The sequence below is a fragment of the Cuculus canorus genome, chromosome 4, assembly GCF_017976375.1.
Source record: "Cuculus canorus isolate bCucCan1 chromosome 4, bCucCan1.pri, whole genome shotgun sequence".
NCBI classification, from domain to species: Eukaryota; Metazoa; Chordata; class Aves; order Cuculiformes; family Cuculidae; genus Cuculus; species Cuculus canorus.
The window spans coordinates 76,766,282-76,791,903 of NC_071404.1; the positions used below are offsets into that span (position 1 = coordinate 76,766,282).

At 41.9% G+C, this 25,622-nt stretch overlaps 1 protein-coding gene across 11 annotated transcripts in view; it reads right to left on the reverse strand.

Moving 5' to 3' along the window:
- Positions 1-9,080: 9,080 nt before the first annotated feature.
- The window catches only part of ANK2 (ankyrin 2), a 204,382-nt gene continuing 187,840 nt past the window's right edge, over positions 9,081-25,622 (reverse strand). For 4 of the 11 annotated variants that reach the window (XM_054066118.1, XM_054066117.1, XM_054066115.1 and 1 more), the window contains 10 exons: positions 25,490-25,564; positions 23,543-23,674; positions 22,913-23,059; positions 21,332-21,614; positions 20,215-20,488; positions 17,893-17,976; positions 17,082-17,246; positions 15,947-16,129; positions 14,216-14,307; positions 9,118-12,121 (listed from right to left, as the gene is read on the reverse strand). In XM_054066118.1, coding sequence (XP_053922093.1) covers positions 11,938-12,121; positions 14,216-14,307; positions 15,947-16,129; positions 17,082-17,246; positions 17,893-17,976; positions 20,215-20,488; positions 21,332-21,614; positions 22,913-23,059; positions 23,543-23,674; positions 25,490-25,564 — 1,619 coding nt within the window. In that variant the 3' untranslated portion in view covers positions 9,118-11,937. Of the gene's footprint in view, positions 12,122-14,215; positions 14,308-15,946; positions 16,130-17,081; positions 17,247-17,892; positions 17,977-18,385; positions 18,479-20,214; positions 20,489-21,331; positions 21,615-22,912; positions 23,060-23,542; positions 23,675-25,489; positions 25,565-25,622 lie in introns of all 11 variants that reach the window. The other 7 variants (XM_054066119.1, XM_054066110.1, XM_054066120.1 and 4 more) reach the window with 5 other exon arrangements.

Genomic DNA, 25,622 nt, shown 5'->3' on the forward strand with positions numbered 1-25,622 from the left:
TGCCCTGATGTTGGATGCCTGGCTTTGGACAAATTAATCTAGGTCTCCATCTTTTCCACAACACTGAAACTACTGTGTAGCATCTTTGTTATCATCTCACCAGTCAGCTGGGAGCTATTTCAGAATCTGGAAAGCCAGATTCTGTCCTTTTTTTAGCCATATTATTCTGTTGTTTCCTCTTTTTATTCCTAATCTAAAGACCATTCAGATCAATGCAAGGATGGTTCAGAGGGTTTTTCAGAGGGTGCTGAGACCTAGTTATATTTTCTCTAATGAAATGTTATCTGGCGGTGTTATTGTCAGCCAAGTACATGCTAAAATCAATCCCAAGTTCTTTAAGTTCCTAATGGTTCTTTTTGCTTCTATTCTAAGGCAGTTTTCATCTAACTACTGCAACATATTACTGAAGCTAATGGTTTAGCAGGGTTCAAGGATGAATGGGATCTATCTATGGATAATAAAAGCCTTCAGAGTTAACTCTTAACTACCATTTAACAGCTTTAGAAAGAATATAAGAATCTCATACTACAGATCTAGAGTCTCTGGGTAACAAGTGCTTGAAAGAAATTCATCCTCTTGAAAGGTGAATCTGTAATTGCCTACTGCAGAATTTCTGTAGCTCTTCCCAAATCGTCTAATTCTGATCATCACCAGTGACCTCGTAGCCTAGCCCAGTCACAGAGCCCATCTACCTGCTTAGACACGTTTCCTTTTGCTGTATTTACAGCCTGCCCGTTTTCTTTGTACGCTGACTTGTACGTTCACTTCTTTCACTTTCTCTGATAGCTTTCCGAAGAGCAGACATATATTTGATTATTTCTAGTATTACATACAACTTTAAGAGTCAGGCCAGAGAAATACAAGTTAGAGGAGTAATTTCCCTTGTAATCTATTCATGTCCTTCTCAAAGTAGGGCTATACTAATTATGTAATAGTTAAGAATAAATGTAAATTTACATTTGATACAGAGAGCCTAATTTAAAGTTATGAAAAATTAATTATACTGTGATTACAAGGTTGACAGTGGGTGTTGGTCCTTTGATACACCTACTAAGCTCTGCGACATACCACCGTTCATCCATAACGTGTCTCTAAAGTTACAAACTCAACGGACAATGAACTGCCAATTAAGTGGTTTTAATTTTGATAAATCTACCAGAAAGAATTAACTGGACAACAGTGTTCTAGTCCTCATTTTTAGTAGTTCAAAGAGTTAGTCCTGCCAGTTTTACTTCTGACTTCATTTTTTATCTTATCCCAACATTTTGAATGTGTTTTATTGCTTGTGTCTTTGTTTTGGCTTTCTTTCCTTTATCCGCCTCCTTTGGAGCGGTCCATGCACACTGTGGCTGTATGATGTGACAGGACAGAGAGCAGCAGCCCTTCAGCTCCTGCAAAAAGAGCGCTGGGCACGGCACTGGCACAGCCCTTGCGGTTGCCAAGGGGCTTGTGGGCACTTTTCTGGGTGTGAGCAGATTTCTTGGCACAGCACTGCACTGGCCCCTGCAGAGGTGACCAATGAAACTCCATCTATCTACTCAGTGAGGTTTTTTTGGATGAAGTTTCTTTTTGCTGTTGTTTGATATCAAAGGTTGAGTTTGACCTCAATAAAGCATTTATGTGTCAGACTAAAGCAATGAGTAGTATCTAATACAATATCTTTCATGCCTTGAGATCTTCAGTCGGAGTAGTCTTATTCCCAGAATACAGTGAGTTTTTAATCTTTTCCATTGAACACAATAACAAGTGTTCTTAACACCATTTACTGCCACGTAGGTTTGGGAGGGTGCAGTTGACCTCACAGTGTCATGGACATATCAGTTCCTCGCCATCTGTCCTGGAAATCATTCAGCAGCTGTGAATATTTCTTAATTATTATGCTAGTCTAAGTCTTTGTTTTTCACTCTCCAATGAACAGATTACATGTCGTTCACCGTTTTAAAGACAAAACCAAAATCCGTAAATCCTGTGGGGTTTCCCCAAAGTTCAGTTAATTCTAGAAACACTGATCAACATTTGAAGTGGTCTTCAGAACAAACCTGCAGTTCTTTTCAAGTTACATTTATATTGGACAGACTTGCAAGAGTTGTTAGCGATGCTTTTCTCTTTTATGTGCCTTTGATTTTACCCTGCAGCTTGAATAGAAGAGCAGCAGCTTGTCACAGGGGAGTTAACACTGGCCACGGGTTGACATATCCTAGATGAAGAGAAGAAAAGGTGGGATTTGTGGTGGCTTCACAAATCCCTGACAAAAGAAGAAACAGAAGGGAACAGGCAGTGAGGGATATCCATGCTCTGGCACGGGCAAGAAGGGAGGAAGGACACGTCCACGGGGATCCTGAATTTGAGCAAAAACCAGAAAACACAAACAGAGTTTTAAACATGGAAAAATAGAAGAAGACTTGAGAAGAAGGAACTACAGCAACTCAGTGGCCAGTGGCCTGAGCAGATATGGCTTCAGAAAGACAAGGATGTGATTCTGGGGATCGGCCAACATGCAATTACCCTGTCCCATAGTCTCAGTCTTACTGACACGGTGACCACCTTCATCTACACTCAAAGTGGAGAAAGGCACCTTTGCAAATCTACTCTTTGGGCATCTTGTAATGTCAGAGTTCCCTCACAGGTGAATATTTAAATTTCACCCACCATCAGAAGTTTGTCAAGTGTCTCACAAAACTAACTCTAAACTGCCTCTCCAAATTCAGCTTTCAGAAAGCTGAACATGTTGTCGCAAGTCAGTGGGGCCCATTTCTTAATTAAAAATGAAAAGGAAGAAAAATCATGGCTAGCTAGCATGTCCCGGCTCTCTCCCCAGCCTTGGAGGTTCCTCTCCCCTCCAAATCTTGATGTATTCGTGCCCTGCCCACCACTGGCCACAATACTTAGCTTGGTTGCAATTGATAGTCATTATTTCCTTATTTAGCCTGAGAAATAATTAGTTATCACACCTTCTTCTTCAGACATATCTAGAATGGAGTCACAATGTGGTCCATAAATAAAACTAATAGTTCAGTAAGAGGATAGTTTGACATTCCGCAAATGAAGAAAAAAGGACAAACAGCAGAAAATAGCAGCTTGATTTTTTTTTTTTCCCAAGCATTAATTAATTACATGTGTAAATACATTAGCTACAACCCTGGACAAACAATCAGACAACTAATTATAGAGAAAATGCAATTGAAAGCTCTAAGAGATGACCACCCGTCTGCTAGCCATCCCAGGTGTTTCTGTGCTCCCTGGACTGTTTATTCAGGTTCACAGAACTTGGGACACAACTACAAAATGCAAAACAAAGAAGCACAAAGAAACTCAGGGATTCCCTGGTGATTGCAGGGAAGGGGTGATGTGAAGCTGAAGGTGAGGAGTGATACAGCCGGAAAACTTTAACACAAGTTGCCTGAATCCAAAATGGCAATCTGATAGTAGTTTTATTGTGCTCTCACATTTACCTTTCAGAGACAGGCACAATAAATACTGATGTCTGGTTTAACAAATTTTCAAACCAGATTTCATCAGCTGGTTCTTCTTATGCTTCATTTTCTTTTAAGATCTCAGCATATCAGCAGAGAGAATGCAATTGTACAGGCTGAGAGAGTTGGGCTTGTTCAGCCCAGAGAAAAGAAGGGTTTGGGAAGACCTTAGAGCAGCCTTCACGCGTTTAAAGTGGGCCCACAGGGAAGCTGGGGGTGGGTTCTTTATTAAGGGTGGATGATGTGTATTAGGGATAGGATGATGTGTAATGATTTTAAGCTGAAAGAGGGGAGATTTAGATGAGATATTAAGAAGAAACGTTTTCCTGTGAGGGTGGTGAGGCGCTGGAACAGTTTGCCCAGAGAAGTTGTGGCTGCCCCTTCCCTGGAGGTGTTCAAAGCCAGGCTGGATGAGGCTTTGAATAGGAGGTGTCCCTGCCCATGGCAGAGGGGTTGGAACTGGATCAGCTTTAAGGTCCCTTCCAAACCAAACCATCTTATGATTCTATGATATTGTCAGTGATACCGTACAGCCTAGCTGTAAGCTTTTATCTTGCCACACTTAGGGGGAAGGAGATACCTGTGGGTTTGCACCGACCTTTATTTATTTGTTTTTGATGAGAAGGAAGTCAATACGGACAAAGAAAAGACAGACTGAGGTGTTAACGCTAAACCAGGTAATGGCACTTTCTGAAAGCATGAAATACGCTTCCACTGTGCTGAGTTACAGACTGTGTGAAGTATCCTTTTCAGTGCCAGCCTGTTACCCACGGAAGCGCTGTTCTACCCTTGGACGTGACAAGCTCCTTCGGGAGTGACAGTGGGAAATTCTTAAGGAGCAATTTCCTCCTGCTGCCTTCAGACACACGCTGGCTCAGTATGAGGGTGTCAAAACCGTTGGGCACAGTTTGCAATCAGCTTTGTTCCAGAGAGCAACTCAAGAGAGCTTTTTAAGGCTCTCTTAACTGGCTTAAGGCCAAAAGTTAATCAGAATGGAAAAGCATGCCTGGGATTGTTGGACAAAGTAGAGCTTACATGTGTATAGCAGCGGAGAGCTTATAAATGTATTTCCATAATAACCTCCTCTACCAAGACAATTCTTTTCTCCCTCTGCTGTGCCAGCTCAGTGCATCTCCCCAGGTTCCCTATTCTTCCTTTACACTTTTAGAAAGCACTTTCCCACCTCCTGAAGGTACCTCCGAGCCACCTTACAAGAAACTTAGTAACTCCTCCTTCCATCTGATGAAAAAAAAAAAGTCATGAATCATAGAATCACTGAAACAATTTACATTTAGTGACTGCTTTGAGGTTCGTTTTACCACTTTTCGAGCTAAAAAATTAATTATCAATTTTCTCTCTGCATTTAACAAGAAACTTTTCTGTTCTGGAGCCTGGAAAATAACATTTACCACAGCTGATAGTGGCACTGGTGGCAATCCTGACGCAGGGTCAGACATGATCACTTGTGACTGCAAAAACCAGCCAGGGTTTTCCTGGGAGGCAGCTGCAGGAAGAGACCTGCCAGGGACTGTGGATACAAGCAGCTGATCAAATTATCTTATCAACACTGCTTAGTGGTTTGCACTTGAGGCACAGAAAGCTTTTACCGTGCCTGAGGTTTGTACCTCTCTCCAAGCACATGAGTTCCTGCCGCTTCATAATCAAAGCTTTCAGCAACCAACACTGAAATGGAGTTTTTTTTATTTTTTTAAAGACTTTCCCCTTTAAGCGTACAAAGTTTTCAGTGAAAGAAATGGCATTATTCGAGTAGCATCGCAGATCCATTCCATTGCCCCCTGTCCCCATTCCGGAGCTCGGCAGGAAAGCCGATGCACACATCCCCTCTTTTTGTCAAGGTTAATATTTGCCTTCCATTGTCCCTAAATAAATGCCGCTTATTATAGATACTGAAGTTACCTGGCGTTTCACAGGGGAGTCAGCATTTGCTGCGTTATGAACTCTGTATTGCAGATATTTTAAACTCTAGGCTTCCTCGAGGTGAAATTATTTCTGTAACAATGGCTATTGCAGGTGTCTATTTTGGGATGGACCTGTATGAAAACCATTGCCCAAAGTGGTCATTAAAATACAAACGAAAGAAAATTCAGCAGAACTTCTGTATTCCTCCGATTTCTTCCTATTTTCTCACAGCTTTTGAAATACCAGCACTTACGTTTGTATTGATTTTATAACGAATGCACATGAGATGAAGAAGGTGCTGACTTTTTTTTGCTCTGCCACGTTCACTGTTGCTTTTCTCACTTAAGCAGCGCAGCGTCCCACTGAGCGTATTAAAGGAGGAGGAACAGCGGCGGAATGAGTCCCCCTCACAGTGTAACTGTGGGCTCCTCAGGCCGCGGATTAATGCACCCGGAAGGAGATCACGGGACAGGAAGTGGGCAGACAATATGGGACCGGGCTTAATGCACCCGGAAGGAGATCACGGGACAGGAAGTGGGCAGACAATATAGGACCGGGCACGAAAGTAGTACCATCCATTCACAGATTGTTTATGTATACGCTAATCCAATCCTGCGGAGACGCGTGTGTTAATCAAGGGGATAAGAGGCCGAGTAAGATCAAGCGCCCCGGCCAGCCATGTAACTCCAATAGAGAAACTCGATTCCACATCACCGTGTCGTGTCTCAACACCGACATCTGGTGACCGCGGCGTGACATAGCGAGCGATTTGCTGAGAGTTTTAATTTAGGGGTTCCCCGAGGTGGCACAGCCACTAGAAAAGAGTTTTCGGCACAAATAGCCACGAGGAGCGGCGAGAGAAGCTGCTAAAAGAGTTTTCGGCTAAAATAGCCAAGAGAAGCGGCGAGAGAAGCTGCTAAAAGAGTTTTCGGCTAAAATAGCCAAGAGGAGCGGCGAGAGAAGCGAGAGGAGTGTTAATAAAGGGTATAAGACGCGTGTGTTAATCAAGGGTATAAGAGGCGCGAGTAAGATCAAGCACGGGCCGGCCAGCCCTGTAACTTCAATAAAGAAACTTGCTTCCACATCACCGTGTGGTGTCTCAACAGCGACAGGTAACCGTTACAAAGCTTCTCTCATAAGGCACTGGTTGTAGCTAGTTTAGTGCATTGTAAAAGAATGAAACCTGCGAGTTAATTTTCTTTACAATACACAAAGTGAAAGAAATTACAGTTTGAAATATTATTGAAACATTTACTAAAGCAACACTAGCAAGCACGCTACCTATACCTTCACCCTCAGCCTACACATAAAACTGATGGATTAATGTGATCATACAAAATTATTTTGTCCAGAAATAGTAAGTGATACTGGTAATGGGTTTAGCTGGAATAAGAGTCTAAACATTGTCAGTCAGAGGTTTGGGAAGTCTTAATATACATTAGTCCAATTTTCTACTCATTAAGGTCTCCTGAAGGTGTTATTTATATAGAGACAGTATCTAAACCATTACCAAAACTATTAGCTAACAATAAGGACGCCAGCGATGATATTTCAGTATCATTGTAAGTAACATCGGAGCGCCAAAGGAGACCGTTGCTAAATTCACACTTTGACACAAACCATACCCAGATGAATGCTATCAAAAAGGTACTTTCTTAAAAAGAACATACAATATATAGTATTACAATTGTCTTTTTTTCTTGAAAATTACTTCATACAATGTGTTTAATACTTCTAAAACTACCATTTGCCATAAGACAGCTGATACCAGGTGGGAGACAGAATATCAAAACTTATTCCCATGTATTCTGCTTCAGAGACAGCTACCTATTTGCTTAGCAGGTCATTTCAGCGCTCACTGCAAGCTGGCAAGAAAGAGTAAGCTCACACCAAAATATTTGCAGAAAAAAAATAACCATTTCAAGGGCTAAAATGTTACATTGATAGCACAGAAATTTCTTGATAGCACAGAAATTAAAAAAAACTTTGACAGCTGTGCACTTCATGCAAAAAACCACCCAATGTCCTCGTACTACTTGGAAAAATATGCTATTATACTTTAAGGAGTTATAAACTGAAAAAAATACCTTTTGAGCTTGACACACAGCTGTTATATAAAGGCTGTGAATTTTCCATGGAGACCGGGGCTGTTTCGAGAGACTCCAGCAAGGAAAGAAAAATTTCTTGGGTTCGTAATATTTACTTATTTAATGTAGGTCTTAAAACTGTTTACAGAGACCAAGAAATAATGACCAAGAAAGCATGTGCCGAGGTTCATATTTGTCTAGGGCTTTTGATAGGTACCTACCAATGTGCTTAATATTAAACCAAGAAAGGAATTTGAACCTACTCTATATTAATAGGTTTTTAGTGGGGATGTGACCCAAGCTTTATATCTGCTGCTATTTCAACAACATTCTAGGCTTTTACAAAGAGGAACAGGAGTGTTCTCAGTGCAATACATTTCTTTTGACACGTTAAAAAAGTTTCAAGCTTCTGCTGTCCGAAGCACTTCACCACGTCAGTTACAGATAAAACTGCTTTCCAGATATATGTGTGTCTATGAGTTCTAAATTATGTACCTCGGATATAGACAGCAGCGTAGTTGGGTCAAAATGCACTCAGTGCCCTATTATTTTTTCTGTATCTCTACCTGGGTTTTTAATAGCCTCCACCACAGTACTTTAGATCACAAAGGCTAATTGGACTTCACAGAGAACAGAGAAAAAGAAAACATGAGTATCTATCGAAAATAACCATCCCAAAGGCAATTTCAAAGTGCCTTTCCTCCTTCTTAAGAGAAGCAGTCCCCTGCTACATTTTTCATAACAATAGGGCAGTTTAAATATGTATCACAAAGTACAGCAGATGGTAACGCAAGCTGTTCTGTGACTACCGCGCACCACCAGTGATACCAGTTGTTTCCGTTACATATTTGGGGTTCCTGGCCGGAGCCCCTTCTTGGGAATCAACAGCACTATAGCAGGTGCTGAAATGCTGTACAAGAAGTTCAACAACTGAGAGCTAGATCGAAATACAATTATTATGGAAAATGTGCAATAACAATTGCTGCCTTCCTAGAAACAGTAATACACTATGGCTGAATTGAAACTTATAACATCTAACATATACGTTTATTCAAGTTTTGTTCTTGTATACAGCACCTCAACAAATAAGAATGCTTTACAAATTAAAGAACAAAGACCTTACTATAAATTCATATAAATATAAACTAATATAAACTAATATAAACGTGGGTACCTTGTTATACCAGAAGATGTTTCTCATCATGGGATAAGCATAAATGGTGAGCTGGATAAAAGTAAAGAAATGAGGGCTGAGAAGCAACTAGGAAAGCTGGAGTAAAATCACACTAATAAGAGATGTAAGAGAAAATTAGAGAAACTAAGATCAAAATGCATTAAGACACTGGTAAGATAAAAAGTGGTTTAGGTGGAAAATGAGGAAAAAGTGTACTAACACAATGGTCTGCCAACTGGAATCTACAGTGGAAAATTGGAATAACAGAGTGATCAGGAACACCAGCCTGGATTACCCCCCTGCTACTCAGAAACAGAAGAATCCTTTTAAGCTAAGGGTTCAGATAGTAACACAAACCCAGCTACCAAGGACACAAGGCTCATCACCTACTACCACTGCCACAGTAGTATCAGCTGACAAACCTGCATCCCCTTACCCCTGAAACATCACTTAAAGAATGACTCACCTAAGACACCAAAAACAGCCTTAACAGTTGGTCCAAATACTATATAGTGAAGGCAACGAAGATATTCTTTCACACGATTTAGAAGGTCCTAAATCACAGGTAGTCACTCCCACGTTGTGATGACAAAGGAGCACTGTGAAGCTAATCCTGCAGTCTTCCTCCAGAACCTCCTCAAGCATGACAAGAAGGGAAGGGGAGAGAGCATCAGCTACCTTTGTTCTGCCATGTTTGCATGCCTTCTCCATTACCGCCGAACCCAACTGCCAGAGTGAAAAAAAAATCACTTTGTGTGATGCCTTGCACCTTGCTTCAGTTTTAGGAACTGATGGTACATCACAAGGGATTAATAGTGGCACCAATTATCACCTGAACCAGGTGCAGTGGTGGAGGGGAACTCCTGGAGGGGTTCAAAAAACATGGAGACGTGGCGCTTTGGGACATGGTTTAGCAGGCACGGTGGGGCTGGGCTGGCGGTCAGACTGGATGAGCTGAGAGGGCTTTTCCAACCTTAATGCTCCTATGAATTAATATATATATAACAAATAAAATCAGGGAGATATATATATCTATCTCAGGGAACATGGTACACAGGAATTAAATTCTGATAGTTCAGTGAAGGGACCCAAATCGGTGCCGTTCCTTTTTATGCTGCACTGGCAGTAAAAGAGAATGAGCCGTGATTTCTACATTTAACACTTGTACATTTTTATTTAGTTAAATCAGCCATTGTACACATTGCAGCTATGTATTGTTAGTGTTGTATGGTTTTTTTAATTTTTAACTAATACATGCCCTCATAGATATATTCAATTAGTGTTATCACCATGGGAACAAGATGCTGATTCGTCAACTTAAAACTCACTTCTTCTCACAGTATTCAAGTTCTTTGATAACACAGCAAAAAATCAAAATAAGAGGTGAATAACCATTATGTTGTTACACAGAACATCATCTGCACCGCAAGTAACACAACAGAAATGCATTTCTTAGAGCCCCATCCTTGAAGATCATCCTGTGCTGTCTCTGACAATAAGGAAGTCATGATGCCTTGTGAAATGTTCCATCGTGGGTCTCATTCGGTTCGGCTGCCAAAACACTTTTTTTGTTTCCCCTTTTTCCTACCTGCCCAAAAAAGTGTTAGCATGGCACCTCAGGTTGTTTTGCCTGCAGGAAGCCAGAACTCCCAAGATGTTTTCATGCTTTCGGCATCGTAGCGTTATTGAGGAAGTGCCCTTGTTCTGAGCACTGAGTGAGTCATTAAAAAAACAAACCACCCCATAATCATAGAAGGCCAGATAAGCTTGGAAAAAGTGTCAGGAGAGGATTTGGGTTACTCTGGTTTGGGGGATGCTATTAAAAAAATCAAATAGCTGTTTAAAAATGTCTAGTTAGTGTGTGTGTGTGTGTGTGTTATATATGCTAAAACCCTACAGAGCTCCCACCATTAAATATTATGGTATAGAACATCCAAAATGTCAGATCTCTATGTTCCCTTTTTGGAAAAATAAAAGTGCAGACATGCTGTCGTGGTTTCCAGAGGGTTGGCTTAGAAATATATATATATATATTATATATAGAGATAGGTAACAAAATATGAACAGAAACTGGCTATTGAGGACCGTGAGCAATTTCCCTTTAAAAAACACGTGATTGGAGGATAAAAACTGCTCGCTCAGTGCTAAGAGGGCTAACGAGATGACATGATTATAGGAGGGTTCGGTTTTGACCTTCAATGCCACATGCATGGATCGGATAAGAGGCAATCTTGATAAAACACGGTGAATTAATTATTCTCCTTGTATAGTGGGTAAGTCTGTCTCCCATAGTTATCTATAGTGCAGTGGCCAGCGGGAAGTACCACCAATAGGACAGTGTGGTTCGCTAAGCAGTGATGAAAACAGGAAACTACTGGAGTTATAATTGTTTAATACACCCTGCCACATTTCCGGATCTAAAAGATTTTAATACCGTATGCAAATGTGCCATAGATATAGCTGCTAGCGAGTTGGTTACCTAATTGGGTATTCTTTTTTTACTATTATTATTATTATTTTCTGTTTCTGGAAATCTCTCAGTGGCTGTCTGAAGGTCTCAGAAGTGTTAATGGCCACAGACAGCTGCTCCTGCATGAGAACAGCTGAATTTCCAGGTTTTCAGCCTGACTCTTAGAGCCTTTAACTATAATAGATCCCTAAACTGGAAGTCTGATGGACGCAGTAGATCTGCAGCGCTTCCTCCTCGGTCAGTCTGTGTTTGCAGTCGATTGTGTTAACGTTATTAATTGCTGCTCAGCAGTGTCAACAGACCTTGCAATCCATGACACTAATTGTAGTCGCAGGCAGTGTGTTTTCTGCAGTCTTGTGTAAGTCCACGTCCTTTTGCTATATACACGTTAACTCCCTTTTTTTACGATGCATGTACATAGTCACTTGAAGAGGCCTGTAGATGAAGTTGGCTTGACAAATGCAATTTCGTGAAGCTAGTGCAGAAGCAAAGGGACGGCAAGAAGTGGCGATGCTGACAAATTCCCAGTACAGCACAAAGACGACGATTCGGTGGATAAATCATCCTGAATGAAGGATGCTATCTTTGGTCACAAATTAGCTTTTACAGGGTAAAAAAGAAAAAACAACAAAACCCCAAAATCAAATACAAGGGCGGGGGGGGGGCAGAAATTAATTCACTGCATCTGCACGAGTAGAAATGGCAGTGTCTTCCAGTGATTAAGTAGGTAGGAAATAACGTCTACACCTAGAGAAGATGAACGCTGCTCACGGGATGGATGGTTGTGTGGTGGTGCTGAGGGGTAGCAGCTTCTCACTTTGCCTCCTGTTTCCAGTCCTCTCTGCAGAAGTGTCTAAGAAGCTGCTGGAGGTCGTGTTGGAGGTCATCCTGTGGTAGTGCTTCTGGTGTGTCTTCCAGCTCAACTATGTGAACATGTTTTCCATACCGATCCTTCATCACAGTCCTCTTCTGTGTGCTGGCTTTACTCAGTGTTGTCCTGAAACACAATAAATGAGAAAACTGTCTTTAAAAGCCTGCAGTTCCCACAGGTTTTTAAAAATGCTCCTTCTCAGCTGCAGTTTAAGGCCTTTCCATTTAAAATAATACGAGCAGAACCGTGGCTGGCAGTTTAAGCAAGCTACTGAGTTCAGATATTCGTTATGCATTCTAAATACACCACGCAGCACCACTTCACCTGGCTTTCATGATTTAAACTAACAGCAAATCATCTCAATATGCTGATTAAGCACACAGTTCTAGATGCCCAGCAAACCCATGCTGCAACACACAGCCATGCAACATGTTGAAATTCACACAAGACCTTCCCACTTGCGCTATTTGATTTCAACATACAAAGTTGTTGGGGACAACACTGATTTAAGCTGATCGAACACTTATTTCTGAACAAGTCATACATCATAAAAGCCTGTAAAGCTACACTTGTGGTAATCTCGCATCCTAAATTATCCTGTTACTCTCTTGCACCATTAGAACCATCTCAGTGTACTCGTTTGAACCTTAAGCCTCACCAAGTCCCTTCCAGATGTAGGTAAACAAATCTAGTTGTCATAGGACAGCTGGTGGGTGGCCCTTGCTTAGCTTTACCCAAAGCCCAGTTTTGGTCAGCGTCCTTGAGAGAGGACTGTAGGAAGCCAAGCATGCTTGGAAATTCCTGTGTGCTCAGCCAGGAATAGCTTGATTTTTATCAGACCGCTGACACTTCTTAATTTGCCCTGAAGGACCAAAAGGTCCCTCTGTTAGATGGAGCACTCCAACAGGAATGCTCACCCTTCATCCCAAAGCAGATGCAGCAGGTCGTGTCCTTGTGTGTGTGCACTTGGTGCTCTTGGTGTGTCCTTGTGACACCCTTCCACTAACTGTGAAACCAGTGTGTGATTCACAGCCTGTTCCAGGCACAGTTTGGTCAGGATGTTCTTTAGGAGGTTAACGTTGCCTCTCCCATCCCAATAGTCACCGTCAATGCAAATGGTCTCAAAGAAAAGGTGTGTATGAGTTCCCCAGCTTGTAGCAGCCTCAAGCTGGCTGTGGGAGGAATGAAGAAACTGCACTACAGTAGCTTTTTTGTTTCCCAAATATTTTCCTATCTGCCCTGCCTCGTTCTCCCTAAGGCTCAACTGTCACACGCATAAATCTATAAATAGCCATCTCCATGTAGCCTCTCATCTATTTTGACAGTGTTCAAATTCTCAAATGATCACAGAGTCAACTGGTATGAGAAAAAAAAAGTTGCAATAACCTTGATGAACTGCAAATCACATGAACTGTAAATCACGCTGTCATTGTTGTATCACCTCCTATGGAACCTGGGCAGTACCGGGTCGGGCCAGGATGGTGTTTGCTTCCTTTAGAGCGGCCCGAGCGGTGCAGTGTTGTCTGCTGGGGTGTAGGTGTTGATAACAGATGAGTGCTTTGGCTGCTGCTGAGCAGTGCTCACACAGCACCGGCACTTTCTCTTTTTTCCCCCTCAGCAAGTTGGCTGGGGGTGGGCAAAAGGCTGGGAGGGCACACGGCCAGGGGGGCTGATCCCAGCTGGCCAAAGGGATGTGCCATGTTATACGGAATCAGCCCTAAAAATGAAGTAAAGGCAGAAGCTGGGGGGTGGGAAGTTAAGTCTTCCAAAATGACAATTGCTCAGCAACTGGCTGGGTATCTGTCAGCCTGCTTCTGGGGGGTGGTGAGTGATCGCCTTTGCTATTTTGTTCTTCTCTCTTCCCTTCAGTTATTAAACTCTCCTCATTCAACCCACTGTTTTTTTCACGTGCGCCGTTCCTGTTCTTTACCCTGTTTCATGGTGGGACAGGAGGGTTAGGGAGTGGCTGCGTGGTGCTCGGCAGCTGGCCAGGATGGATGCACTACCCCCCTCTTAACCCAGTCTTTCCAAGTGAACGTAGACCCCTCCAGCACACACAGCCCCTCACATTACAGAATATTAGTAGGAATCTTTAGTACTTTTGCAAATAAAGCTCTAAATGCTACCAGTCGTTTCACTTCAGGCACTCACTTAAACACACTCATGTATGAGTTTGTTAATCCTTTTCTAGTAACAGTTCCTTGACATGCCAAGCCAAACCTTTTAATCACTGAGCCGTCCTCTCTCATGATCTCTTTCTCTACTAAAGCAGGAAGCTGGACTTTCATGTGGTTACCTGTATAGCTCAAAGCCTCAAAGTAAAACATAAACTTCAAATTAAAACAAACCCCAGAAACCTAGGAGAGAAGATAATTGCTCCTCATTAATATAAAGCACTAAGGTATGAAGCTGAACACCGAGAAAATGATGAATAGACAAATAAAGGAAGCATCCACCAGCCACTTGGATCCTTTCAAATACTCCTCAAATGTACAGAGCAATTAATTTCTTGTACAGGATAGTTTCATTTTACTAATAATTGTACGGAAGCACTTCTTGGTACTTTCTTTTCAACTCTGAAGTAGCCTAGCTCGAGGCCTGGCAGCACCACACTGGCAGGTGTTCAAGCCAGGTTGGATGGGCTTTGAGCAGCCTGGTCCAGCGGAAGGCATCCCTGCCCATGGCAGGGAGTGGAACTGGATGGGTTTTTAGGTCCCTTCCCACCTAAACTATTGTATGATTCTATCTACAGCAGCTGCCACAGTGGCATTTCTGCCGTCACCGAAAATACTCCTTCATTTACAGCTGTTCCCGCTGTCACCTTGCGCTGGCAGTGCAGAGGTGGGTGGGTATGCAAAGAAATGATGGGTGATGCTCCTGAGCCTCCACTTCATTGGAATGGGGGAAGCAGGGAATCAAGCCTGGCAAGCTGTTCCACAGAATGCCTGATACTTCACACAAAACAGAAAAATAGGGGGGAAAAAGCAGCATTTTCATTTTCCTTCTGCCTGGATGTGGTTTGGCCTGGTATCTTCCACAGGCTTCTCAATTTACTAAATTAAATGCTGCAGGCCGGGAAAGAAGTGTTATTTCCCAAGCCATTTCTTTGAACCTCTGTGTCAGTTGTTGCTGCTTGTTTGTTATGGCAGGAGAGACAGATCTGGCTTCTGGGCCTACATTTGTACCTGGAGATCTGGAGCCTCGATCTAATAGCTTAACGTTTGATGTCTTCCTGCAAGCCACAAAACCATTTTCTGGCAGAAAACATCCAGACAATGACATTGTTGCATGTGTGTTTGATACATGATACTTTGACAGAGTGAAAAAACAAACCAAGTACTTAGGTTGCATCTAATGATGCAAAACTTTTATCCACGTGAATCTTTAGGCATGTTTTACATGTGTTATTGAAAGGGACAATAAAAGGGATTAAGAGTGAAGTGCTATCAGTTCTTTCTAGAAAAAGCTACATTAATTCAATATCACTCTTCTATTACTAACACGTCTAAACTGCTCAGAAAAAGCACAAAACCAGGAAAGGCACTAATTAGCTGGTAGTGATTTCTTCCTTTCTAGGACACACACATCAGCTTACACGGAGAGCAGACTTCACTGTATCAGTTTCTAACGTTAGCTCCACGTGTGGTTAACATAGGAATGATTTTTTTCTTTGCCAGTAACCACACACATGATTTCTAACAATTTTACTCAAAGTCTTGATGGGTTTTTTTTAGAATCGTAAAGTGTTTCATTGCTAATTCTGTAATGTTTGCTTCCCACACGCACACTTTATATGCTAACCATTCATAACACAGCTGAGTATAACAACAAAGGTTTATACGTAGGAGCTGCGTATGACACTCCACCAACAAACCCCTCAATAGAGCAGAACTTGTCCCCAGCTATGTTGTGGCACTTGTGTTAATATTTATATTTAAAAGGCATTTTTACCTTTTCAAAGTCCTCTTTGGCTGACGGAAGATCAGTAGCTAAGCTGGCATCCCCCAGGTGTTTCTCCGTTCTCTCTCCTTGCACTACAGTGGTTTTTATGACTTTGCTGACCTTCCGGCCTTCCACTGGTTCGGACTGGAATTTGGAGGTACCGGGCAAAACAGCAGGTTCAGACAGTGTCACCTGTAAGGTTAGAAAGCAGAAATGCACTGGGTATGAATTACATCATGGACACTAACGAAGCTTTTGGTTACTCCGTCAACAGACCAGAACATTAGAATACCAGGAGAAAGAGACAAATTCGCTTTTACTTGGCAAAATACGAATTTAATGTATATGGATTCCATATGATAAAGAGTAGTTCAGGTATGGTCAGCTAACTGAAAAAGATGACTTTGTTTTCTTGTTATCTTACTCCTAGAGAATTAATTCTGATGCTTAACTCTGGCAAGAGCGAACTGTAATCATGTTCTTGGCATTGCTAATGTCTGGGCTTTTGAAGGCAACCCCTCTTACTGCTTCTGGCCCTCTGTCACACCCTCAACTGTGCCGATACAAATGTCTGTAGGGCTACATTGTCAACCAAGGCAGAAAAAAATAAGACTGAGAAGTACTTACCTTTTCAGATTGTTTTTTTGCCTTTAAATCTCCTGGATCTATAGATTGCATGAAAAGTACTACTTCTTTTTTAACCCTCTTCAAAACAAAGAACGCAGCAGTAAGATAAACTTAATACACTTGTATAGGTTTAGAAGGGCTGAGTTGTAGAAACCTAGAGAACATCAGATCGTTTCACTGCAACATTCACTGATTTTCTTACTAGAGTAAGAACTATAATAAATATCCAGATTTGCCATTTATCTCTGTCTTCTCCATATGAAGCTGCTTTCTTTATGAACTTGGTACTCCTCATAAATCACAGAACCTGTATCCTGACTTATTTTCAGACAAAAATGCCCTTTTTCTCTACCCGCCTCCTGCCTTTCCCCTGCCTTCATTCTGAGGCCTTTCCATCTGCCAAGAAAACTTTTGAAAGTAGCGTTCCAAACTAAATGTTGTTGGTGTGACTAAGATGTAAGAACGCTGTTGGTGTACTGCTGCTTTGCACCACTGCAAGGCAAGGAGAAGACCTGACCTCTGACTGTTCACTGTCGCTCTTCAGCACAACCCGTTTTACAACTTTGGAATAGCCATCTCCTTCTTCAACAGTGACAGGATTTTGTGGTGTTCCTTGCATTAGGACTTCCTCCTTCTCTGTGCCATCTGGAGAAACGTATCGCCGGATGATCTTTCTAGTGACCTGAAGGAATGAAATACAGCTCTCTAATTCTCCAAGACCAATTCTCTAAGCACTGAGTTGTCAGATAGAGCAAGGAGGGCAGAAGTTCCTCGTCCACCTCCATGCTGTGCGGAATTCACAGAGTCTGAAAATGCTTATTTTAGGAGGCCATCACACCAATGAATATCTGTATCCTTTGTGCCATAAAAACTGAACAGTATATACAGATATAGAAATACAGGAACCTGTTCAGCTGAGTGGAGATTTTGAAGATCTAAAGACTGGATTTAGATGACCCTTGCAGACCTAGTCCTTCATTAACACATGATCTTAGATAAAATTGTGGTGGCAGAACTTTTCCGTTTATTAACGGAAAAGCTCCATTTCTCAGAAACGTGGATCTGTGCAGAATTTACAGTGGCTTTAGGTGGGAGAATTAACAAAATATATCATGTTACGTTAGAAACTGTAAAACAGAATGATCTTGCAAATCAAAGTAAGTCTTCAAACTTTGGAATCTCTCTTGAACAGAAATTCCAGTTCCTTCCATGCTGTACTCTTAAAAGTCATGCCCCTTCACAGAAGGAAATTTGGCATGGATGGGGATGTGTTTATCCTTCCTTTTATAGGGCAATAAGAAGGTGGCAAGGGGCGTAACTGACAATACCTTCTTTACCACTGTGTGGCCATGTTCATCTGTGTATTGCTCCTCTATGACTGTTTCTGGTGGCATGTCAGGCATACTATCAGCCTGTACAAACAAAGAACAAAGTTTTATGAAGCAGGGTCTTCAAGTAAGTAACTTTAAGCACTTTTAAAACGGGTTAATTGGTTAAAGAATGAAAAAAAATCGAGATACGTTCGGAAAAAAATTGTTCTGCAAACTTAGAAAGGCATGCAAAGAAAAGTTATGGCAAATACGTGTTAGTTGATGGTGTTCTGTATGGGACTGCGCATCTAACGGAATACAGAGCTGGTTAGCAGTGTTGTTGTAATCCTCCCTTCCAGAGAAGGTTTTGGAATAGCTTATCCTGTGCATCACTCGGGAGCATTCCTGGTTCAGGTGCGATGGCAGCCCAGCGGCTGTCTCAGCAGCATGCCTCAAGGTGCTCCTGGGGCCCTGTCACCACAGGCTCGTGCAAGCGTTCAACACTCGGTACCTGAATAATCACCCGGCGACGAATGACTCTGGTAGTGACCATCTCATCCTCGTCCGAGCTTATCTCCAGCTCACCTAACTCCTCCGCTAGCTCCTAGTGGAAGCATGGAAGCAGGGCTCTGTTGTACGTGGTAGGATGAGTACTTACACATTCTGGCTTCTTTTTACCTAAAACCATCTTCACTTCTGAAAATATTTGCTTTTAGGATGTTGGCCTCTTACCTGGCTTTAATCTGTGGAACACTGATGTGGGGTGGGAGGCTCTGGCCACGTGACTATGCACTAGCTGTTCATTAGCATAGTGAAAAAAAGGATGGATCTTTGTGGTACTACCTCTGTAGGATGCTCTTAGGGGTCTCGGTCCTTTTAAGGTGCCTGAAATTTGTGGTTGCAGGTGGACTAGAAGGCATTACTAACGCCAACTCTGGAATTCATACATATTCCATGTGGGTTCTGTTTTCATTACACAGAAAATTATAAGAAAACCTTTTAATCTTCCATACTCGGAAGCATGTAAGTGGAGCACAGAGACAATTTAACTAGAAGATAACACCTAAATAGCCTTGGCACTGGAAAGATCAAGAAAAGTTACTAACAAGTGTTGAGGTCCTCTCCCCTGTGTAGGGAAGAATTAAAAATGTAAATAAAGAGATTGGAAGGCAAAGAGAAGCTGAACAGAACTACTTGGGAAATATCGATGGTATAAAAGCGTGAAGGGGAGGGTTAGTTTCTTATTGGTGGTGCTGGTTGTTGTTTTACTTTAATAAAGGAGCTCAAGGGGAAAAGTAGTACTTTCAGTGCAGCCTTTCCCTTGAGAGCAGCTGTTGTGTTGAGTCCTGTTGTAGCTGATCGCCCAGCTACTGAGTTATCCTTCGCATTTTATATTCAACCTTTTCCTGAGACCCCCAAGCTCTGAAACTCTTCATCCTAGAGGCAGCAGATGTGGCAACATACACAGCAAAGAAAGAAGAGCCTGTTTCTAGGAGAATGTCAAAACAGGAAAAAATTTCTGCTTCCTTTCTCTGCTCCAACTTCACTGACAAAACTAATCTCCTGCCCAATTATGCCTTCTCCTCTTCTTCCACTTAGAACAGGCAAAGAAAGCTGTTTATTCTTAAACATTTATCTGCCAGGCAATTTAAACCCCCCACTATAAGTCCTACAGTTGCTTCCTTTCATTGCTTCCTGACATCCTCCCCCCTCCAAACATTGCAGTAAGGTTCCTTTGTCTTACAAAACCAAATTATCCACTTAACGTAGTTTTCGTTCTTCTCCTCCACCTCCCGTCTCTGTTCCTCTTCGCTGCCTGCCCACTACACAAACATCATTCTCCAGTTCTTTTCTTCTAGTACATCCTTAGTATTCTGCACCGTACATCCTGCTGCCTCCTTTCCATCTCACTAACCTCACGCTATTTTCATGTTGTTCTTGATGCTGCTCTGGGCTAGTCTTGCCTTTATTCATAAGCTTTTGATGTTACTGCTTTGTCTTTCATTACATCTGTTTTTCAACTTTCACTTGTACGTGGTCTGTTTCTGCACCCACTATTTACACCAGTTCTCTCTCGTGTGGGTGGACAGAACTATCACAGATCAAAGGACAGATAAGGGCAGCAGAACTAGAATTACAGTGTAGACTTTAAGATCTGGGGTTTGCTTCAGCTTTCAAAGCCTCTACACAGCTAACCCTTATCACCACAGAGGGAAGCAGAAAAGAATCGGCTGCAGATGAGTTAATTAGGCCAATTAAAAATATTACCATCTTAAAGAACGAGCAAGACTAAAATTTGTTCTCTTGTGTCAAATACTTTGAGGCAAGGTTGGTATTTACCTTTTCTAAAGATTCCTCTTCCAACTTCTCTGCTTGCTCGTCAGTTGACTCCACTATCACGAGACTAGTTCTCCTTGCAGAGGGGTCATCCTGGTGGAGCTTGGGCTCCTCGGGCTCTTGGACAATGGGATAGTTGCCTCTCTGAGCAGGTGATGGGGGCTGTGGGGGTGGTTTTTCTCTCTCCTCCTTTGCTGCGCTGGAGTGTGCAGATTTTCCGCTTGCTGCCGTTTCAGTGCCTGGTGCTGCAGACTGCTCCGTTCCTGGAGTTGTGACCCTGTGAATTAGAGATTTGAGGGAAGTTGCTACCATGCAGTCCTTTTCAGTTTCCAAACACAGAACATTATGCACGGATTAAATATTGTTATGCTGTGTGCTGTCTAGCAAAGCATAAAAATAACCAATACGCCTTGACACTTAACTCCAGAGCACTGGCTGTCACTTGTGTCCTCACAAATCTAGAGATTACCTATTATTTTGTGGGAGGAAGGAGACTGGATCACAAGTTATGTAAACGTATTATTACCGATGTTACTATGTAACATATACAAAGTTAATACATATACGTACATGCTATATTTTTCTGTTGTATATGGATGAATAATAGTGACTTCAGATATTAAGCTGACTCCCATCTAACTGAGTTTTATCAGGTAACCTTATAACTCTGATGCTAACTTGAAAAGGTCACTTCTGATCTGCACTGATTATGAAGACATTACCCACTTCACCACCTATAATCCTGTTTTGATATTGACTTTTCTCTTTTCATGTATATTGGTGAAAAGAGGACAACTATATCAGAGCTGTTGAACGTCAGGAAAAACATCTTTCCTGTGAGGGTGAGGGAGCACCTGCCCAGGGAGGGTGAGGAGTCTCCTCTCTGGAGATATTCAAAACCCACTTGGATGCACTCCTGTGCAACCTGCTGTAGGTGACCCTGCTTTAGGAGGTTGGACTGATGAGCTCCAGAGGTCCCCTCCAACACTGACCACCCTGTGATTCTGTGAATCACAGCCTGAAAAACAGGGAGCCCGCAAAAATTAAACCTTGAGCTTGAAAAATTTAAACAAACCCCAAAAGTTCCACAAGGATTTCATTCCAGTCTCTTGACACTCACAAATACTCGTGTTGAGAAGGAGATGGTTTTTGGGGCAGATCTTGGGGTTTCCCTGAGAATTCAGCTTCTACTTGCTCCTTATGCGCTGGCCTCAGGAACTCAGCCATTGAAACGTCGGCCTCGCTCCTGGGAGTACTGTCCGGAAAAGGAGAATAACTGACAGACATGTCTTCCTCAGAGACAATGGGAGGGTGTTCAGATGGGTCACTGTCTTTAGATATTCTATGTTGTACTTCTTGCTTGTGTCTTGAACTGTACAGTTCTTCTGGCAGCGCAGAAAACCCTTTAAAAAACAGAGTTGAGAAACATCATTACAAGTCTTACTAGAATACAGAAAGTCTTTTTCATTTTCCCTGTGCATTTAAAATCCCTGGATGGAATATATTATGTGAAATTTTTAGGTATCTTGAGTAGGAGAGGACATAATCTCTCTTTGTAGCTGAAGGAACACTGGATTACCACCAGCACTGCCAAATAATGCATCTGGACAGTAACGGGCAAAACAACATTCACTTAGAGTAATTAATCTTGAAACTCTCAAAAGTGAGGAAGAAGATTCACAACAGGGTTTTTCCAGCAAACGAGGATACATTTTAGTGACTCTTTTCCCCTCACCCATCATTTATCTGCGTACAGAAAAAATAACTGAAGTATGGGCAAAGAAATTAATACAGGACTAGGTAACTGGATAATCGATGTGCTTCAAAGCATGTAAACACAGCCAGCCACCCCCAGCCTCTACTCCCAAAGCAAAAAATGCACAATAACATACATGTTTCTGTTCCATGCGCTACAAGTCACACGCTTGGGCTTTTGTTTTTCCTGTCAAGCCACACTTACAAGGAACATACTGACCTCTGATGAACAGCTTGGGGGAAAACATAATTGCTTGTACTGAACTTGAGCAGGACATGGAAGTTAACGTTCTTAAACTAACGTTCTTAAACTGATATCAGAGTGCTAACTATAAAACAATCTTCTAATCAATCTACATTGTCTTAAAGATGGGACATTTGCAGCTGTCTGATACTTTACTGAGCTACCAGCTCAATAGGAAATCATGGGTAAAAAAGTATCACTTCCAGAAAAGAGCTTTTTATTTCAGATCAGTTGAGGACTTTTCTTTAGTTTACAACCATTGATCTAATCTGCTGAACTTCTAAACTTGAGAAATCCAACATCATCATGGCAGAATTACAACAGCCTGGGTTGGATCCAAAGGTTTTTCAAAAGTCTTTTACAAATCTTCGTCCAGTCCTAATGCAGCTACTTTAACTTTCATGAAAGCATTTGCATAAGCAAAATACTCCTAACAAACTGGGTTTAATTATTTGCAGTAGTTTCTGGCCAATATTCCTTTATTTACTTTGTGAGAATGAGCTAACGCAGAGACCTTCTGCCAGGGGCAGCAGTGCCCTGTGTGATGCCATGCTTGAATTCATCCGTATTATCTGTGCTTTCAAAATGAGACTCTAGTGCTCAGTATGTAAGAGTTAACAGGTTATCCCAGTCCAACATTTCAGAAGAGAAGCTAATGCTCAGCGGAGATAACCTGGGCAGTCTGGATCAGGAGATATTTACCTTCGCTGTGGTCCAGTCCTATGGTTTGTTCAATTTCTGCGTAGGTGCGAGTGCCGTGGACTTGCATGGAGTCTATGCCGCTGGTCTCCATGAGGTGAACAATATCCATTCGGTTGATTTTTGTAAGACACTGGGTAAGATTGGTATCTGTGGCATTAGAGCAACACCATGTAAGCGGAGTTAAGAATTTGACACGCTCTCTCCCTTCTCTTTTCCATACAAAGGACAAATATAGGATACTGAGCAATATCATATATAAAGTACAGATGCAATTAGAAGCATTGCTAGGTAAAATCTAAAATTAACTGAGGGCTGCTTATAGAACTACCACTCCTTTCAATTTCTCCTTTAACAAATTTCTTTAGTTTCCCCAAATATTTTTCAGTTTAGGTTTTCTATTCTTTCCCTGCTGCAAGATGTTCTGCCTTACACTCATATGAACAGGATTATTTTCTCTGAGAATCCTGTGAAAGCCATGTTGCACAGACAAGCTTAAAACAAATTAAGTACAATGGATGGCTACTTTTTCTATAGTCTAAATTTTAGGCAAGTTTTCTTGCTCTGTTTGTAACACACATCTGTCACCTCCACTAGCAAACTGGAGATGCTCAAGGGTGACTGGAAACAAACCTGTTGCATGTTTCCCATCCCTTTCAAGCCAGTATTTGAGGAGTGCGTGGCTCTGGTCTTGAAGGGAATTAGGATTTTCAATTCGGATCTGGTGAATTTGCTCTTCTGTGAAATCCAGTTCTCTTGCTAGCTCTGAAAAAGAAATCCACCTCTGTAAAGATGCCTTTTTTTCCCCGCCTTACATTCATTTTACAGCTGTCGGCAGCAAAGTGGATTACAAGCTTTTCTCTTTGCTTCTGCGTGCTCTATTTAGAGACAGTGTTAAGCAATAAGATTGATGTGTCTGTTCGAGCTTTTATTCTTTGTGCCTACTATCCCTGCTTCGCAGAGGTACGAGGCTACAGTGACAAGCTGTCAAGTACAGTAAAGCTGCAGAAATAAAACACAAGCAGATAAAAGTATTTCTAGCTACAGAGCACCACGCCCAGCAGATCCTGTCCTCTAAAATGCTGCATAGTTCAGAAACTTTGATCAAAATCTGGTAAAATAATTTCCTTTAAGTAATGGCATCTTCTAGGTCTAGATTAAAGTGCAATCTACTACTACTCCCCAGATTTGTTTCTCTTAAAGAACAGTAATTGTCTCTGAAATAGAGCTGAAAACCAGAGCCTGAAAATGTAAAACTAAGAGTAACTTTTGGAGGTAGCCTAGGCTCAGCCTGCGCTCCAGAGAAGAGAAGTGGTTTCATAGTCTGTAAATCTTCACTGTATTCAGAACCAGGAGCAGCTTTCTGCCGTCACCAAACTAAGAGGCAACTGTTGAAACAGGTCATCAAATGAGTTAAAGCAATGGAGAATTCTTGCTGTCATTCCTGGTCTCTAGATTTCTGCTTCTTTCACAAAGAAGGATTCATATCCTACTCCACTGTCATTACTGCTATAGTGGCATGGACTTGATTTTGGGGCGTGTTCATATTCTAACATAGAATCATAGAATCACCAGGTTGGAAAAGACCTCTGAGATGACCGAGTCCAACCATACGTGTCTGCCATAAACCATGTCCTTAAGTACCTCATCTGCCCATCTTTTAAAATCCCTCTGGGGATGGGGACTCAACCTAACAAGGTGGAGGGAGCCTTAACCCTAACCCCAACCCCAACTAACCTTATTTCCAGGCTGTCTCCTAAACTGCTGCTACTGTAAACTTCAACAGCTACACAGTAACTACACTTAAGAGTCAAATCCCAGGGAGTCAAAGAAGTTTGAACAAAACCCAACTAGTATGTTATTCCTCAAAGTAACATTTGACAGAGTGATTTTTACTATAATCAATCTTTACCATAAGATAGGAATATTTATGCGGGTGTATTCCCCTCCCTCTGAAACGCTATAAAACATTATCGTCTATCTGGTGAACATCCGTTATTTTCTAGTTGTGTTTTCAGAAGCCTATACATTTATATAAAATATTTGGCTGATTCCTGATCTGTTACAATTGCACAGGTCCAAGTCCTACTGATACCAAGACAATCCACGCTGGGATGAGTGACGTATGCTCCCCGTCTTCTCTACGGATTGAAATAGAGGACAGGAAAGGAAGAGGTGAGTACCAAAAACAAAAGCATCAGTGATATGTTGCATGTACTCTGAGGATGCTTAGAAAAACAGTACAGAGCAGATTATCAAGGACTAAACCTCTTTTCTCTGGTGTGTAACTCTGACTCTTAGAGCCCTGCATATTTTCAGGAGCATGGTACTGCCCTAGGGATAAATACAAAACAACACAGACCTGATTGAATTTCTTTTGGAGCAATTTTTTCTTGGCCTGCACAGTTTGACACAGCACTGAGATTCCTACACAGCCCTTCTTCTTGGTGAACACTCAGGAGCTGATTTTCAGTGACAGGCGCCTGCATTTCACTCTGTGCTACTGTCACTTGTCCCCAGTAATGTTAACTGTCTCAGCACTATTAAACCTCTCTGTGGCGTAGATGACATGCATTTTACCTGTCCAGCTGAATCCAAGATGATCAGCAATGTGGGCCAGTCTTTCCTCTGTCCTTTCCTGATCATCCTGTTGATCTAAAGGTCAAAGAGAGCCACAAGTTGCCTTTTACGAGTTAAAAAACGGTTTTATAGG